General features: G+C 40.0%; 1 protein-coding gene across 2 annotated transcripts in view; it reads right to left on the bottom strand.

The window, feature by feature from the left end:
- Window positions 1-1,008: 1,008 nt before the first annotated feature.
- Window positions 1,009-18,743, bottom strand: part of onecut3b (one cut homeobox 3b) — a 99,868-nt gene continuing 82,133 nt past the window's right edge. For both annotated transcript variants that reach the window (XM_048559988.2, XM_048559987.2), the window contains one exon: window positions 1,009-2,966. In XM_048559988.2, the coding sequence (XP_048415945.1) occupies window positions 2,674-2,966 (293 nt within the window). In that variant the 3' untranslated portion in view covers window positions 1,009-2,673. The remainder of the gene's footprint in view (window positions 2,967-18,743) is intronic.

Below are 18,743 nucleotides of genomic sequence, written 5' to 3' on the forward strand. Positions count from 1 at the left end.
TTTTCTGGCTTTTGTAGTTCAGATTATTTTGGACAGGATGATTCTCTCTGCGCTTAGAATGGTGTATCCCTCTGGCCTGAAGTGTTTATCTGGAATCTATAAGGTGATGAGCAACTCTTCAGCAATGATTCTTCAGAACATAATCCTTGCTTGAGACTAAATTAATTTGTGAATTATTTTATTTTCATACACGCAACATAGAAAGTATGCTTAATCCCAAAATGACCTAGGTATTGTTATGGTTGGACAGTGAAAGATACAAAATGTAGCCACAGATCATTTAAATCTCACACATTGAAATATATAACCTAAGTAACAGTATTCAGTTTGTAGGAATATACAGAAGAGAATAGTAACAAGGAATGGTTCAATGGACAGAGAAAGACTTTTTTATCCAGTTTGTTGTCATCCAGGAGATAGATTCATTTCACTGAGCTCTTCTACAAATGTCCTAAGCTTATGGATTCAGTGGGATTTCTCAGAAAAAAAGTACTTATGTAATTCTTTGCTTAACCTGAACCTTTGATTATTTACATAATTTACATGATCCTGATCCTGAAGGAGTTTTTGGTTCTATATGCTCCCTTTTTGCTTATAAACTGATGAATCATAGTCACAATTGAGGATGAAAGATGTATGGGGAAAATGAGAGGGCACCCCCTCATTTCCAAATTCTTTTAAGACCTAGGTATGTTCCTCTCTCTTTCTCCATATTCCACATCACAGAATTGCCCTTACTGTCACCCCCAATATATACCAGGTTAAGCCTCTGCTATGAATGTATAATTTAAAGCATAATGTTTAAAAATGTAGATGAGTAAAATTCATAAATTAAATAAATACATAAATACATACATAAAACAAAAAGTTCACACTATGCATTTTGCAACTATGCAAGTATCAATTACATTTTGAATAGATTGCCATTTAAGAATCTTCCCAGACTCAGAAGCTTCTGTTTTGTTTTTATAAAAAGCAAAACATGTGCACTAATATCATCATCAGGGCAATAACTTTAGGCAATCATTGCATTTGTCTGGGGCAGATTTTGGCAACATAACTTGACACCCGGTCTGTTAGATTAAATTCAAGGGCAGTGCGGCCCACTGTACTCAGTTGTCTCAGCAAGATTAGATGTGCCCCTGTAACTCCATAACGTAGGTAGGATGGCGAAAGGCTCAGCAGAAAACTCTGCTTCTAAAACTGAGGTTTACACAAGTTTCAAAGCACAGAGGTCTACAAATAGTCATCGCTTTGGTTCAAGCAAGGCACTCGTCTTGTGGTCACTCTCTACTAGTAGTCTCCTGCATCACTGTAAAAGGTTTAATGAATTTTGTTATCAGGGTGTATTTGCGATTTACAGGGTTGAGAGGTTGAGTGCGGGAGAAGTTACAAAACGCAGATCGTGCAAGGAAATCTTTGGTATCAGACGTGATTTTAAAATCACAATTGAAATTCAGTGAGGTAGCCTTTTTGGTTCTCACTATAAATGTCTCTACAAAGTTCACAACTGGAAGCCTTTTTTGGTTTGCTTCCCACTTAATACTACTAGATTTGGTTAAAGAATCAAGCTTTACCACATCACAACAAGACAGAAACAACATTAGAGGAGTTTTAGCGAAATACCGATCAGACATTCCATCTGTGCCTCTTCAATAGTACCTTAATATTCATTTTTGACAATGTACTATTCATCATAATGTTATTACTCTTACATACCAAAAGTTTGGTTATTTTTGGTTCTTTTCTTTTGTGAATCTGGTAAGTCGTTTTTTTCTCTCAGTATACTAATTTCGTCTTCATCAAGGTGCCTAACTTCCACAGCAAAGCGAATTAGTTCATTGAAAAAGAACCTTTATCATTAGATGGTACTCTACCCGCATTTTTTTTAAAATTCAGTATCCAGTGGTGTTATGCCTCATGAAGTAGCACGAGACATTTAAAAAAAAGATTTTGTTTTTCGTGGAAAATTCTGTTTTAGGTATAGTATATGGCACAAGTCATCTTGTAGGTATTGCAACAACAAGTCATGTCGTACCATCGCAATGTGATTATCATTAAGGCAGCTGTTGCTATTGGCACAAGTTTTCCTCTCTCTCTCTTCGTTTCTGCAACTAGCCATTGAGTGACAACTCATTTTCAATCTTTACTTTTTCTTTTGGGGGGGGGGTGGTTTGAGGACCGAGGGGGAAGGGAATGGGGACAAAGAGTTGCTTTGGATTCCAATCCTTGTTGAAAAAGTTTGTATCTTTTATCTTCTTTGGTAACAGAGACATTTAGGAAACAAATTCCATCCAGACTTAAATATCAACAAACACTTTTTTAAATATATTTAGTCTATGACTAGGTCATTTCCTCATACAGGCTATTCTACAATGACCTTTATAGTGCGAGAGTTTGTCATGAAAATTACCCGAATATGTACTTTTTATGTGCTTCCAGACCCGCATCAACAGCCAGCGACACAGTGCAACTTATCTCCCGACCAGCTCCTTTATAACCCTGCCGTGGAGCAAGGTGTACACGTGTCTCCGATTTGATTTTCTTTGGAATTTATTTATTTTTAAAAATTGTGTTTTTATTTGGTTTAAAGCCTTTTTTATGTTTTGTTTTTTTTTGTCTTAATTTCAGAGTGTAGTAGCAGGCACGCTTGCTTGCCCACTATCTCCTCTGTCACGCTTTTGTAAAAGTGCTCGCAGCTGACGCTGGTGGCCCAGTGGTGGTAGACGGCTCATCCACCCATCTGTCCATGCTTCGTCTGCGGGCGTTCATGAAGAAGTTGCTGACTGTGTTGAGCTCCAGCCCCAGCTGCTGGGAAATGGTGACCTGCATTTCTTTGGATGGCCGTTTGTTTTCCTTGAATATGGCAATCAGTGTGCGACGCTGGAGATCAGTGAAGACAAGCCGCTGCTTTTTGGGAGTCGTGGCTCGGTCTCGGTTTTGCTCTTGTTCTTTACGCTTGCAAGCTAAAGGGGGAGGGTAGGGAGGGAGGGAGGGAGGGAGGGAGAAAAAGAACAGAAACAAAAAAATTAAAATGAAATGACAATAATTAAGCCACGTGTTGAGGCTGTGGAAATTACTCCTGTGGGGTACAGCAAGTCTGTATTTAAAGTTATAGCTCCCTTCATTAAAGTCGTGGCTGGAAGTGAAACAGCTTTAAGTGAGACATTGTTTCCCGTAGGAATTAATGTTAAAACGCGAAGTAGGCTCCTGTATACAATTTTTTGTTAGGAAAACAATGAGTGAGTTGAATACTTTACCGTATGCGCAGTGCCATGTGTTCCTAAATAAAATAAGTTGCAAACTAAAGTTATCGCTAAATATTGAAAAAAAGGGCAGTTGGGTATCTAAGGATCTTATTCAGCAGAAAATAAACCACATTAAAATGAAGTGGTGTAGTGCTTTCCTAAATACTCTACATTAATAAAAAAAAACTTTAAAATGAATAAATAATATATACAAGAAATAAAAATGTGATTATAATGCACTTTAAACCAACCTGTTTAGAAATGTTATTACACATCTCTGGAGCAGGGTGAAACTTCAGGTCTCCTGGATCAGAGGCAGGAATCTTACCACTGTGCCTCAAGAGCTGTGTTCTACATGTAATCCTGATGAATGTTAGAATTAAACTTACATGCTAAGGTTTTAGAGATAACAAGGTGTAGACCTGCTCTTGAGATGCTGCTGGCCTGCTGTGTTCATCCAGCTCTACACTTTGTTATCTTGGATTCTCCAGCATCTGCAGTTCCTATTATCTCTGATGCTAAGGTTTTAATTGACCAGCCCCCATTTAGCATAGAGGTTAGTCAGTGCCAGCAGAACTATCTGTACCAGCCAATTCAAAATGGCAGCCAGGGCAGAAATGGACACTGTCAAAGTAAGAAGAGCATGGGAATGGGGTTGGGGTCAGGATGGAGTTGACAAGGAAGTGGAGAACAAGGCAGAAACAGGAGGAAGGTCAGAGGGACTGAATGTGGGTGCAAAGCATGGAGAAATGGCCTTGAAAGCAGGTAGGCTACAAGTCAGGAAGTTTGACAAGCAATATTTAAACTGAAACTCACAATGCTAAACAAATATATTACCAGTATTAGAGTAACAACATGAAAGCAAACCAGCATGAAATGAGTCATGTTTTAACTGTGACTAATTCCAACTGAGCTAACTATTTGAGGGAATTTTCTACAGAGGAAAGCCTTTTTTTGCTAATTGTCATTAATGGATAGCCTTGGCAGCACAAACAAAGGTGAGAGTCACTATTACTTACATAACTGTGCATAGCAGTCTGTGGTGACTACACGTGCAATTAAACACATTCATCCAGAAGTTACTTTCCAAGAGGGCTAGTTTCTACAAAAGTTTTCTGAATAAGGCATTTCGCCCTCTAATTCCTTTTAAAGCAAAAATATATTTTATTCATAAAAAGAAACCTTTATATACATACACAGGTGTTATAGCAGTTCTATGTTGTCTTTGCATATGAAGAACAAACTAACATTGGAATTTGACTTTCCCTTTGACATACATTGAGGCAAAGAGAGGGTCTGATAATTGAATGCACCCTCATTGTATTTCGACATAAAGACTACACTTTCCCCACTGTGCCTTGGCGACAGCTGCCCCAAGCTTTAGTGTACCCCTCAGTCTACAACACTCTGTCAAGGACAGCTCTTTGCACTGGAAGAACAAGAAGTTCCCGGCAAAGACCAAGGAATGTCTTGCACTGAGTTATTGGTGTCCCAGACGCAGTCGATGTTTGTCTCGGTGTGCATCCCGGGGAACAGACCATAGAACACAGAGTCCTGCATCATGAGATCGCTCAGGATGAGCCTCAGCAAAAACTGTTGCATCTCTGTATAGATGTTCTTTGCACAGGCACATTCCAGAAGGAGATGTGTGACCGTCCTCCAGCACCCCCCACCACTCACAACCGTTTTGAGGACAGCGCGTGTTGGTGGAGAGAGTCCGTTCAAATATATTGAACTATAAGAAGAGTACAGCAGGCCAGGCAGCATCAGAGGAGCAGGAAAGTTGATGTTTCGGTTTGGGCCCCTTCTTCAGAAATGGGCATTCAGATTTCCTAAGAACGGTCCCGAACAGAAACATTAATTTTCCTGCCCCTCTGATGCTGCCTGGCCTGCTGTGTTCCTCCAGCTCCACACTCTGTTATCTTTGACTCCAGCATCTGCAGTTCTTACCACCTTTGAACTATAAGAAGTTGCTCTGCGTGCCTCATAAAAGGTTGCAGCTTGTTCAGTGGGGCATTCTTTCAATAGTGCGGTAGGTTTTAATTGCTGCAAAACAATTTCTGCAGCACTGAAAATGAACTTTTATAAGTCTGACATCTCATTCCTTCAGATTTTATTTATTGTTGGAGATTTGCAATTTTTTTTTCATTCTTTCTTTTCCTTATCTCACTCACTCTCTTCATTTTGCTTTATGTGTCTGATTTGATGTTGAATTTTATATTTCAACTTACACTTTCTGGTTCAGACTTTGAACTGCTATAAAAGACTATAAATACTCTTCAATCAGAATTGATAAGAGGCTGATTACCCTCTTGACATTGGTCCCACATCCCCCAAAGAAGCTGCTGTGTGTTTTGCATTGTGCTGCTGACAGGAACTTATCTTACAAAGAGCCGTAGAATTTCTATGGGCATGTGCGAATCTACCAAATATTGCACCATTGGATCACTTAGCAATATCTGATGGATTACATTAATGATTAATAAGAGCAAATGTACAGGTAGGGAAAATATATTTATTTGTTAGGCCATCACAATAGTCCCAGAACTTGGATCACAATCAGTTCTTCAACAATGTGTTCCAAGTGTCATGAAGAAAAGCACTATGTCATTTCAGATCTTTGAAAAGGAAACTAATCTGACTCTAACCTGACACAAGAAATAGGAAAAAAGCCATCATGACTCTGCCTATAGCTGCAAGTTCTAAGTGGATTATAAAAAGACATGCTGAGGTTCATAAAGGTTCTTGAGCTATCAAGAATTTGCAAGCAGAAATGAAGTGTGAAAATTAAACCTTTGCAGAGGACAACAGACAAGATGAAGAATGTCAAAGGAATTTGTCATAATTGACTTATTGGGTTTGTGGAACATTTGAATCTAACCACCATTTTGTGCTTTGACTGCTCTGTTTCAATGTGGCTAAGAACAGTCAAGGTACAGAACTCCAAGAAGGTCTGGATAACAAAAGCCCAGAATTGAGTTTGACTAAGACAGGGAAATGTGATAAAGTTCATGGAAACCAAATATATTTTGTTTAAGGAAACTGAAATTATGCAAAAGTGTCAAAACCTCAGAATTAGTGAAGAACAGGAACTTTCTGCCTCCCAAAATTGCCTATTTACACACAAAAAAAACAACTACTCAACCGCAGAACCCATCACTATTGCTTGATCTAATTTTGTGTTAATCTCTTCACAGCATCAAGTCAGTTGGTGGTCCTGGCTTTCCGCTATCTTGCTTATATTTGAATTATCCCTGGGGTTATATTCTTAGTCACGTATTGAATGACTATGCAGTGAAGCGAGCTGGAAGCTTCACTGTACGTTGTCATTTGCATTCTGTCCAGCTGCAAAAGGTTTGTGCATAGGCGCTTACTTATATGCAAGAGGGTTGGAAATACATCATGGGTGGCAACACAAAATCAGTGAGATAGTATTGTTTGCTGAGTATACAGTGCTTTGATATCAGTCCCACTGCTATTAATGGATCTAAACACCTTTCTCTACCATATAACAAGCTGATCTGATGCCATCCTTTATGCACCACTAACCAAGGTGAATTTTTAACCCTAGGACTCTCGTCCTTCATAATTATTTCTTAGAGGAAATTTAGTACGGGAGAGAGGCAGCAGTAATTTTCCCTTGCTATTAAAAACGTATAATATTTAGTTTGTAAAGTGTTCATGAAATCCATGATTTGAAACCCACTCTCCTGCAGTGCCACAATGATGCCACCCGAAGGTTGCAGGAACAGCAACTCATATTCCGCCTGGGAACCCTGCAGCCTAATGGTATCAATGTGGACTTCACCAGTTTCAAAATCTCCCCTTCCCCCACCGCATCCCTAAACCAGCCCAGTTCGTCCCCTGCCCCCACTGCACCACACAACCAGCCCAGCTCTTCCCCTCCACCCACTGCATCCCAAAACCAGTCCAACCTGTCTCTGCCTCCCTAACCTGTTCTTCCTCTCACCCATCCCTTCCTCCCACCCCAAGCCGCACCCCCAGCTACCTACTAACCTCATCCCACCTCCTTGACCTGTCCATCTTCCCTGGACTGACCTATCCCCTCCCTACCTCCCCACCTATACTCTCTCCACCTATCTTCTTTTCTCTCCATCTTCGGTCCACCTCCCCCTCTCTCCCTATTTATTCCAGAACCCTCACCCCATCCCCCTCTCTGATGAAGGGTCTAGGCCCGAAATGTCAGCTGTTGTGCTCCTGAGATGCTGCAGGGCCTGCTGTGTTCATCCAGCCTCACATTTCATTATCTTGGATTCTCCAGGAGATGGATTTCTGTAAAGGACTTTACACTGCTGAGCTTTGTTGGAGTTAGCTATTCACAAGTTATATATTTGTTTTTCTATGTGTAAAAGTGGAAATATTATTGTAAACAAAAGCAAAGTAGAAGTGCAAGATATTATCTTGGAACTCCTGAGATGCTGTTGGGCCTGCTGTGTTCATCCAGCCTCACATTTTATTATCTTAGAAGTGCAAGAAAACTGAGGAGAATTGTAAATGGGATAACAAATATGTTAAAACAGTGCACACATGATTTGCAGAGATTACAATATACATTACTTGTAGGTTTATCTGCAGTAATTTCAACATTATTTTTGTTAAAGAATGAGGATCCCATGAAGAGACTAAGGAAAAGAACTTCTTCTAACTCAGTTGTACCTATTCTTCATCTGTGCATCCAATATATTCAATTAGCCAAACTTATGAAGAAAGGATTTGGACCATTACCTTATGCAATTATGCAATACCTTTCTATTTTATTAATAAATATTTACAATTAAATATATCTCATTTGCTGTGTTATAAATCCTGCTTTCTCAAATAGGTGCAGTCTAGATGGAGGGTCCAGACCCAAAACATAGACTTTCCTGCTCCTCTGATGCTTTCTGACCTGCTGTGCTCCTCCAGCTCCACATTTTATCAGCGCTGACTTCCAGCATTTGCAGTCCTTACTATTTCCCAATCTAGGAATGTGTTAGTATTAATAATTAGTTCTTCGGATACTGTCTCACAATCTAACTATGTTATCAAACATGTTAACAGCAGAGAACCAGTACAGGCAAATATACATGTGAGAAAGCTACAAATAAAAGACCTTAGACCATGTCCATTTATAACAGCTATTTTTTTCTTTATTCATTCACAGGATGACAGCGCCACTGGCTAGGGCAGCATTTATTGTCCATTCCTAATTGCCCAGAGGCAAGTTAAGAGTCAACCACATTGCTGTGGGTCTGGATTCACAAGCAGGCCAGACCAGGTAAGGAAGGCAGGTAGGCCTCCCTAAAGGACATTAGTGAACCAGATGGGTTTTTCCAACAATCGACAATGAATCACAGTCATCATTAGAATCTTAATTCCAGATACTTATTGAATTCAAATTCCACCATCCACCATGGCGGGATTCAAACCCAGGTCCCCAGAACATTATCTGGGTCTCTGGGTTGACAGTCCAGCTATAATACTACCAGGCTGTTGCTTCCCCAAGCTACAATTCCGCAAACCCACAACTATCTGGAATTCAATAGAATTTCAGTTATGAAATTCATACTATAAATATGGACAAAGATAGCAAAGCGCACAGGTGTAGGATAAAGGGTGGAATTTCATGTGTATGGTAGGGAGCCTGGCACACATAATAAATTCACATGGCACCCATACCAACCTGATCACTCATTGAACAAAATTCCTAATTGGTGGAGGAAATGCCAATTGTTGGGACTCCTGTCTGCACCAGGGACATTTAGTTGCTGCACTTTCTACTGTAGGTTGGATACCCTCATCACCTCCCCCACCCCCCCTGCCACCACTCCTCCTTCCCCCGCAAACCCCACCCCCCAATAAAGGCTAACAGCTTTGCATTACTGGCACTGGTCACTGGTGGTATTGTATTGGGTTCTGCAGGGAGGATTGAGAGATGGATCCTCCAGGATCAGGTAAACAAAGTGGTATGGGATTTTGAGGACCCCTCATCCAACAAAGTGGCTTTCCTTCACCGACAGGGGTGGGAAGTGGTGGAGTCTCCATTTTTCAGCCCCTCCAACCTTGTGTCCACCAAAAAGAGTCAGCCAATAGCAACAACAACAAAAGCAAAGTTGCTGGAAAAGCTCATCAGGACTGGCAGCATCTGTTAAGGAAAGAACAGAGTTAACATTTCGGGTCTTGTGACCCTTCCTCAGAAATAGCAAATTTGCTTGACTATCTAGTTTAGCAATGACTACAATAGCCATCTTCTTTTGTATTCTAAGGTCAAACTTTGCAGAGGGTCTCCCAGTTTACCATGTTATCTTTGTTGGAAATCTTTGAGCGCAGGCAGCTATTTTCATTGTTTCTCTGGGTTTATTTTTTCCAGATTTTCTGAAATTATAGCAGAATACTGGGATAACATTAGTGCAAATCCCTGCTAGCAATTTGAAGCCTGTCAGTGTCAGAACATTTCTTTCTCAGTGTCTTTAGTTTCTCATTCGTGGGTGATATGTAATTCTGCCAGCCATCCTTTTTCTTTTGCTACAATACTAATCCTGGAACACATTGCTCTGTTACTTGGTTTCGAAAGACTATAGGCTGCAAAAGGCAACAACAGGTAACTGTAGGCCCCAAAAACTCTACTCCCACTAACTAGTGAATGAGTGAGGACCTGCAGTTCTATTTTTACTCAAATTTTATTTTCTAAAAGCGTGTGATGCCAAGTTTCATTTTATAGATTATTTATATTAATGTCACATTTTTATAATCTTCTGATAATTATAAATGATCTTGGTTAGATGAAAGACACAGGATGTCCGTCAGAGAGTCAACAGAAATTCATAATTGAAGGGGTGAATGTTTGAATCCCAAGAGTTTTCGATCAGAAGACTTTAATGAATGACAGACTGTTTAACCTTCAAGTAGAGAAGAACTACCTTTCAGTCTATCACTTCTACTGTATTCCAGCCAGCCCACATGCAGTAGCAGAGAAATCATCAGCTGAACTCTCAGGTTTCCTCTTCTTTCCCTTGTAAACATTGGCCCACATTATACTCAAATGATTTGCAGGACACAATCTTGAAACTGAGGTATATTTTTATACAAACGATGAAGTCAAATGAGTTAATGAACACAGTCATCATAGAATCAGAGATTATCACCTGACTGAAATATTGGACAATTGATTGCAGCTTCTGTATCACTACAATTCATTATGATATAATCAGTTCAGTTGGAAAATCCAAACATGTCACAGACATTAACACTGAGACACAACTAATTATACAGAGACAAAGTAACTGGAGTTATAGTGAGTGAAGCTGCTGTTTGACCATTGAACACACTCGGATCAAATTTCTATTGTAGCAGAACTATTATTGTCCTTTTATTAAACAGACTAATAAAATTGGACATGACAATAATTGTCTCACAGTAACCTCTAGCTGAGTTCCACTAATATATTGCTGGAGGCATATTTAACAACCATACTCATTAACAAGCCCATAATCATCTACAAACAAATCTTAGAGCACACTTTTGTTATGTATTGCAGTATCACAGATTCTCTCCTGGACACCATAAGACCATAAGAAATAGGAACAGGAGTAGGCCATTCAGTGTCTCCCATGCTGACTCCACTATTGAATAGATCATGACTGATCCAAAATCCCTCACAAACACTTGCCTGTCCATTCCTCATAGCCCTTGTTCCCCTGCTGATCAAGAATGTACTTATCTCAGGCTTAAATATACACAAGAACTTGCCCCACAGCTCTCCATGGCAAGGAGTTCCAAAGAGTCACAATCCTTTGAGAAGCAATTCCTTGTAATCTCAGTCTTATACTGGTTCCCCTTAATTCTGAGACTATGACTTCTGGTCCTAGATTCTACCATGCGGGGAGATATCATCTAAATATTTATTGTGTCAAGGTCCTTAAGAAACATATATGTTTCAATGAGAATGCCTCTCAGTCTTCTAAAGTCCAATGAGTTCTAACCTGTTTAACCTTTGTTCATAAAACAATCCTTCCATACTGGGGATCATGTCTGCGAACATTCCCTGAACTGCCTCCAATGATATAATGTGTTTTCTTAAATAAGGGAACAAAAATTACTCACAATACTCCAGACGTGGTCTCACCAGCACCTTGTACAGTCGCAGTAAGACTTCCCTACTTTCATACTCTAAACCCATTGAAATAAGGGTCCACATTCTATTAGCCTTCCTGATTGCCTGATGCACTTGTGTGCAGGTTTCTATAGTTTTTCTCAATTTAAATAATACTATATTCTTTTATTGTCCCTTCAAAAATGAACGGCTTGACATTTTCTACATCATACCCCCACATTTTGCCAACTAAAATAACCTATCATTGTCTCTCTCATAAACTGTTTGTAACCATGTTGCAATATGCCTTACCACCATCTTTTGTGTTGTCTGCAAATTTGGCTACAGTCCATCTACTTCCTTCTTCCAAGTCACTACTATATATTCTAAACAGTTGCAGTCCCAGCACAGAGCCCTGTGGAACCTCACTGGTCACAGGTTCCCAAACTGAAAATTAATGCCTTATCCCCACTCACTGTATCCTGCCCATGAGCCAACTTTCTATTCACATCAATACACTACCTCCAATTCACGTACTCTTATGACTTAATCTTGAATGGACTACCTTGTTGAATGCCTTTTGGAAGCCCAAATATCATCTGTTGGTTTCCCCTCTATCCAATCTGGTTGAGATTTCCTCCAAAATTCTAATAAATCAGCCAGATATGATTTCCCTTTCATAAAGCCATCTTGACTCTATTTGATTAGATTAAAATTTTGCAAATGTTCTTCTATTACTTCTTTAGTAGTTGACTCTCATTCCTTCCCAACAATAGATGCTGGGCTAATTGGCCCAGAGTTACCCCTTTTTTGCCTCCTATCCTTTTTGAATAGGATTGTCCCATGGGCAGTTTTTTAATCCTCCACTGCTTCCCCAGAAACTAAGAAGTTTTTGAAAATTATAACCACTGCATCAACTATGTTTGTAGCTACAACTTTTAAGATCCTAGGATGTAAGTCTTCAGGGCCAAGGGACTAAATTCCACCCCTGCATTCTTTAGTATTAATGGGATGTTCGAAGTATCTTCCACAGTAAAAACTGATGCAAAATATCTGTTGCCGTCTCTTTGTTCCACAAAGCTATCTTTCCATATTCATTTCCTAAGGGGCTTATGTTCACTTTGATGTCTCTCCTTTTTATTTATTTAAAGAAGATCTTATTATTAGTTTTTATATTCTTCACTAGTTTACCTCCATTTACTCCACTACTTTTTAATATCCGTCTATATCTCTATTAACTTGAGTCCTCCACTGTTGGATTCTGAACTTATCCCAGTCTTTGTGGCTATCATTGACTTTTACCTTCTCATATGCTTTTTCTTTCAATTTAATACTCTCCTTAAATTCCTTGGTCGGCCATGGTTAGTTTATTCCTCCCTCAGAACATTTCCTTCTTACTGGGATATATTTTTGTTGAGAGTCATGAATTACCTCCTTAAATGCTTGTCACTGCCTGTTTACTGTCATTCATGCTAATCTATCCATACAGTTAATTCAAGCTAACTGTATCATTGGAATTCCCTTTATTTAAATTAAGCAGTTATTTATGATCCAAGTATCTCACACTCAGACTGAATATTACATTTTAATTGTTCCCTTGCTGTTTATTACTTCAGCAAAAAATGGACTCTGTATCATCTGAGCCTAGATTGTCTCTCAACTGTTCTCATTTAATCTCTTATTAACAGTGCTACTCCACCCCTATTCCATCCCTCTTTTCTTTGTGAAAAGTCCGGCATCCCTGAATGTTGTGTTCCAGTTTTGAACTCCTTGTAACCATGTTCCCATATCACAATGAGATCATATTCATTTACCCTGTTTTGCACTGTTATTCTTATTCCAAATGCTTTGTGCATTAAGATACAATATTGTTTTCTTGGTGTGATATGACATTCACACATTTTGACCCTTCCTTTTCTAATATCAGTTTTCTGGGAGCAGTCAGCCCCATCAATAACCTGTAATCCTACTTTCTCCTTTACCTTTGAACTTTTTTAACTTTCCTTGCAACTGATACCTCCCACACTCTCCCCTGCCCATTATTTAGTTTAAATCTCTGTCAAAGCCCTTGTTATGTGATTCACTAGGATTCTGATCTCAGCATGATTCAGGTGGGTCCTGTTCCATCAGAACAGCTCCCTCCTTCCCCAGTACTGGTGCCTATGTTTCATGGATTAAAACTCACGTCTCCCACAACAATCTTTGAGCCACACGTTCACCTGTTTAATCTTGACCCTGTGCCCATTAACTTGTGACTCAATAATCAGAGATTATTATCTTTTTGATTCTGCTTTTTAATTTAACCCCAAACTGCTCTGATTCCCTCAGCAGAACGTCTTTCCTTTTTTTTACCTGGACTGTTAGTACCTACGTGGACCACGACAACGGGATCTTTCCTCTCTGACTCCAAGTTTCTCTGAAGTCTAGATGCGATATTTTGAACCCAGCCACCAGGCAGGGAACATAGCCTTCGGGACTCTCAATCTTGGCCACAGAGAACAATGTCTACTCCCCTGACTGCAACTAAGTTTCTCTTTTGTCCCCTCTCTTGCCCCTTTACTCATCCTCCTCACAGCTCACTGTCTCATCTGCACAGGGAGCAAGAACCTCAAACCTGTCAGACAAGCTCAAGGAATGAAGCTCCTTCAGCACCACCTCCTGGATTCCTCTACTCTTTATGTGTGTGTTTCTAAGAAACCTTATATTTTTGTAACATTAGTTCTGTGTTTTAGTATTTTTAACTGGCCCTGTTTCCATAGAGTCATCCTGTCATTGTTTGACACTTAGAATAACAGCAACTATGGCTCATGAAGTGCATAATGACTGATTGAAAATGGACATGGTTTTGGTATTTGAGTAATAAAAAATAATCTTGCAACATTATCCAGTGCTTCTTAAACACTGCATTTATGATTAGTGATTATTTTTAAAACTGTTTAACAATAAATATATTTCAATATACATTAACCCCTTTAATACTGGTCAATATTGCTCCAATAGGAGAGGTTTTCTTGTCTATTCTGTAAGGTTTATTTGTGACTCTCTACCTCTTTAAGCTTTCGGTGTGAATAGACTCTACTGAAAAGTAATAATGTGAAACTCTGAAGAAGGCAGTGAAAGCAAATACAAGTAATCTTAAATAAGAACAATTTAAAGTTCAAATCTGTCTTTTTTCACACATAGGTCAGAAGCTATTCATTTATTTATAACAAGAAAACACTAAGCCTGGCTTTTGAGAATATACTGAGCACTTTGCTGATAAAGCTTAACACAAATCTTCCTGGCTCACTCTAATTACTGCTGTGAGAAAAATCAATTTGAATGAGACAGAGAGCTATTTACCACTAGTGTCTAAGCTGTTCCCAGGCCATCTCATTCACAGCTTGCAATACCCAGAGCAAATCAGTAACCGAATGTCCAGTGCATTCAAAACATTCTATTTTCATCAGGGAAGTCAGACTTACACGTTTATAAATAACTAGAGATGTAACTCAATTGAAAAAGGTGTGGCATTAAATGAGAACAAAAGTGATTATTTAAGACAAAATTCTTTTGATGCAGAGTTTTTCAGGAGGATTCCTTTTTTTCTGTTAATTATCTCATAGCTATACTCTCCACCCACGGTCCCTCGTGACCATGTCAAGCCATGCTCCCAACCCATTACCTCAGTCCCTGATATTCATCCTGTCTATTCAGCCATTGCCCACAGCATAGAAGCAACAAAACCTTATAGTGACAATAGGATATGTAAAAAACACCTTAGAAAATTCATTCATTACTCTGTGGTCTTAAAAAGAACTCCTTTTTACTGCAAACTAATAAAGTATCAAACATGCAGACACTTTAAAGTATTGACAGCAAAAATTATAAGCACCGAAAACCTCAACCTTGTGAAAGTAAACATTGTGCAATTGACAGTAGAGATTAGAGACACAGAATTGTCAATTAAGCAAGGAGGCAGGAGTTTTAACACAGTAATGGATATGTAAGCTTTCAGACAAGCTCAGCAAAAGGAATTGTAAGACAGATCTTGATTGTGCTAGATAATGCAAATATCCAACTTTTTAGCTTTAATGACAACCTTGACTATTAAGTAATGTTTGATTTATGTTTGTTTGTAACTGTAAAAGTGTTCAGATATGAAATCTTTTCCATCAGTTATTTCAGTTAGACACTTGGGAGCTTCACAGGCTGAATCTTATGCTTTATTGACCAAATCTGAGTTGCATGTAGTTTATTGGGGGAGTATGCCACCACAAGACCTTACAAGTCCTCTCGTGATACCTGCTAATATGTTCTCTATAACCATCCTACCCACTGGCATTTACCATGTCTACTTTCCATCCCATTTTAGCATGTGCTAGTGCCACAACAACTCGCCACTTGGTGGTTATCCAAGATTCCACTTGTACCCCTTGAGCATATGCCATCTTTAAAAAAGCCTATTGTACACCCAGACAAGTCTGGAGCAGTTCTAGACATTTCATGACATTTGCCACAGACATGCTAGACTGGGGAAATTTAGACCCCACCTTCTGGGCAGGATCCTGGGGGTCCTGCCACATGGCATGATATACAGGTAATTCATCCTGTTTCCACAGGATCATTGGTGGAGGTCACAATATCAGGCCATGCTAACCTGGTCTGAGGATGCCACCCAGGTTAGAGCAGTGTCAGCCATCTGGAGGAATGCCCACTTTGTAGGAAGAAGGGCAATATCCTTCATGAGGGTAATGTTGACTATTCACTCCCTGAAACCTCATACTCTATCTTAGCTACTGTATCTATCTTCCTCACAGGTTCACTCTCTATTATTCCTCCTACATATGCAACATCTCCCCATTTGCTCTTATCCACCCCAATTCCCAACACCTCTAACACTGTATGCCATCTACCCTACCCAATTGCTTTTTTAGGACACTTCCTACCTGGACCAAAAAGTGAAAACTGTGCCATCAACTTTCAGCTCCTGAAGTACCTACATTCTTCTCGTTCTGTCAGGAAAAGCAGCGCACAGGAGAGCAGAGAGTCAGGCCAGCCCATTATTTGGCTCTTCAGCCCTTACTAGGAAAGGATCCTGACTTTGACAAACTAAGACTAGACTGGCATCATTGACTGCCCTTGATTTGTGTGACTGGACTCTCTGACTGAACACTATACACCTTGACTGAACAAAGACCTGCTGATACCAAGGACAAGCTTATTGGCTTGCAGTCCGCACTGGAAAACAAGCCAGATAAAAGCAATAATAAAGGCCTGCTTTCTCTGGCTGAGAGGGCAAAGTGTAAAAAGCCATTACAAGGAAATGTAAGGCATTGATGGATTGAGCATCAAGGTGTGCTCAGAGTGCATGAGTAATATCTCAACAAGCAAAGTGCTTGGAGATGCCGCTTGGACCAGTCCATGAGTTGGGTGCTTGACCCTAAACACACTGTATCCTTGCTGCAGCTTTACAATGAGAGTTGCCAGTGCAGCTCATGATACAACACTGAAATGTAAAAGCAACCTGTAAGTGATAGAAATATGCCATGTGAATCCTTAGAGGCTAGTGCATGCCAGATGCCAATGTCCATGGACTTTGAGTGTGTATGGTTGATGCCCATGGAGTGTGTCCTAAGATGTTGGTTCCCAGAATGAGTTTAATCTACAAGGTTTTCTTTCACTCTGGTTTCCTTGTAAAGTTTTCCCAATGTCAAGCTTGTTTGGTGGGTTTCTAAAGATGGGAAGCTGAGATTTTATGAGGTGGGTTGTGGTGTTAACAAGGAGTTTGACAAGCAATAATCCACTAACATCACACCACTGAGTAGCAAGAATCTCTCCATACCACTTTTGAAAGACATAAAAGATGGATCAATATAATCTCGAAGTCAACATGGGTCTCACTGCACATGTCACCCAAATCTGCCGCATCTCGCCATAGCCCAACTCACTCAAAGGCCAATAAAATTCTGTCCCATTTGCTTTTAGAAGATATCAGTCTCCATGGGGATTATGATGACTGCATTGAACATGTTACTTCTGTTATTAAAACTTATGTACAATGCATTTGTTTTACATAGAACATTACAGCACAGTACAGGCCCTTCGGCCCTCGATGTTGTGCCAACCTGTCATACCGATCTCAAGCCCATCTAACCTACACTATTCCATGTACGTCCATATGCTTGTCCAATGACGACTTAAATGTACCTAAAGTTGGCAAATCTACTTCCGTTGCAGGCAAAGCGTTCCATTCCCTTACTACTCTCTGAGTAAAGAAACTACCTCTGACATCTGTCCTATATCTTTCACCCCTCAATTTAAAGCTATGCCCCCTCGTGCTCGCCGTCACCATCCTAGGAAAAAGGCTCTCCCTATCCACCCTATCTAACCTTCTGATTATTTTATATGTTTCATTTAAGTCACCTCTCTACCTTCTTCTCTCTAATGAAAACAGCCTCAAGTCCCTCAGCCTTTCCTCATAAGACCTTCCCTCCATACCAGGCAACATCCTAGTAAATCTCCTCTGCACCCTTTCCAAAGCTTCCACATCCTTCTTATAATGCGGTGACCAGAACTGTACACAATACTCCAAGTGCGGCCGCACCAGAGCTTTGTACAGCTTCACCATAACCTCTTGGTTCCGGAACTCGATCCCTCTATTAATAAAAGCTAAAACACTGTATGCCTTCTTAACAGCCCTGTCAACCTGGGTGGCAACTTTCAAGGATCTGTGTCCATGGACACCGAGATCTCTCTGCTCATCTACACTGCCAGGAATCTTACCATTAGCCCTATACTTTGCCTTCCGGTTACTCCTACCAAAGTGCATCACCTCACACTTGTCTGCATTAAACTCCATTTGCCACCTCTCAGCCCAGCTCTGCAGCTTATCTATGTCTCTCTGCAACCTACAGCATCCTTCGTCACTAACCACAACTCCACCGACCTTAGTGTCGTCTGCAAATTTACTAACCCATCCTTCTACGCCCTCATCCAGGTCATTTATAAAAATGACAAACAGCAGTGGACCCAACACCGACCCTTGTGGTACACCACTAGTAACTGTTCTCCAGGATGAACATTTCCCATCAACTACCACCCTCTGTCTTCTTTCAGCAAGCCAATTTCCGATCCAAACTGCTATATTTCCCATAATTCCATTCCTCCGCATTTTGTACAATAGCTTATTATGGGGAACCTTATCGAATGCCTTGCTGAAATCCACATACAGCACATCAACCGGTTTACTCTCATCTACCTGTTTGGTCACCTTCTCAAAGAACTCAATAAGGTTTGTGAGGCACAACCTTCCCTTCACAAAACCGTGCTGACTATCCCTAATCAATTTATTCTTTTCTGGATAATTATAAATCCTATCCCTTATAACCTTTTCCAACACTTTACCAACAACTGAGGTAAGG

Source organism: Stegostoma tigrinum, chromosome 30 (genome assembly GCF_030684315.1).
Source record: "Stegostoma tigrinum isolate sSteTig4 chromosome 30, sSteTig4.hap1, whole genome shotgun sequence".
In the NCBI taxonomy this organism is placed as follows: domain Eukaryota; kingdom Metazoa; phylum Chordata; class Chondrichthyes; order Orectolobiformes; family Stegostomatidae; genus Stegostoma; species Stegostoma tigrinum.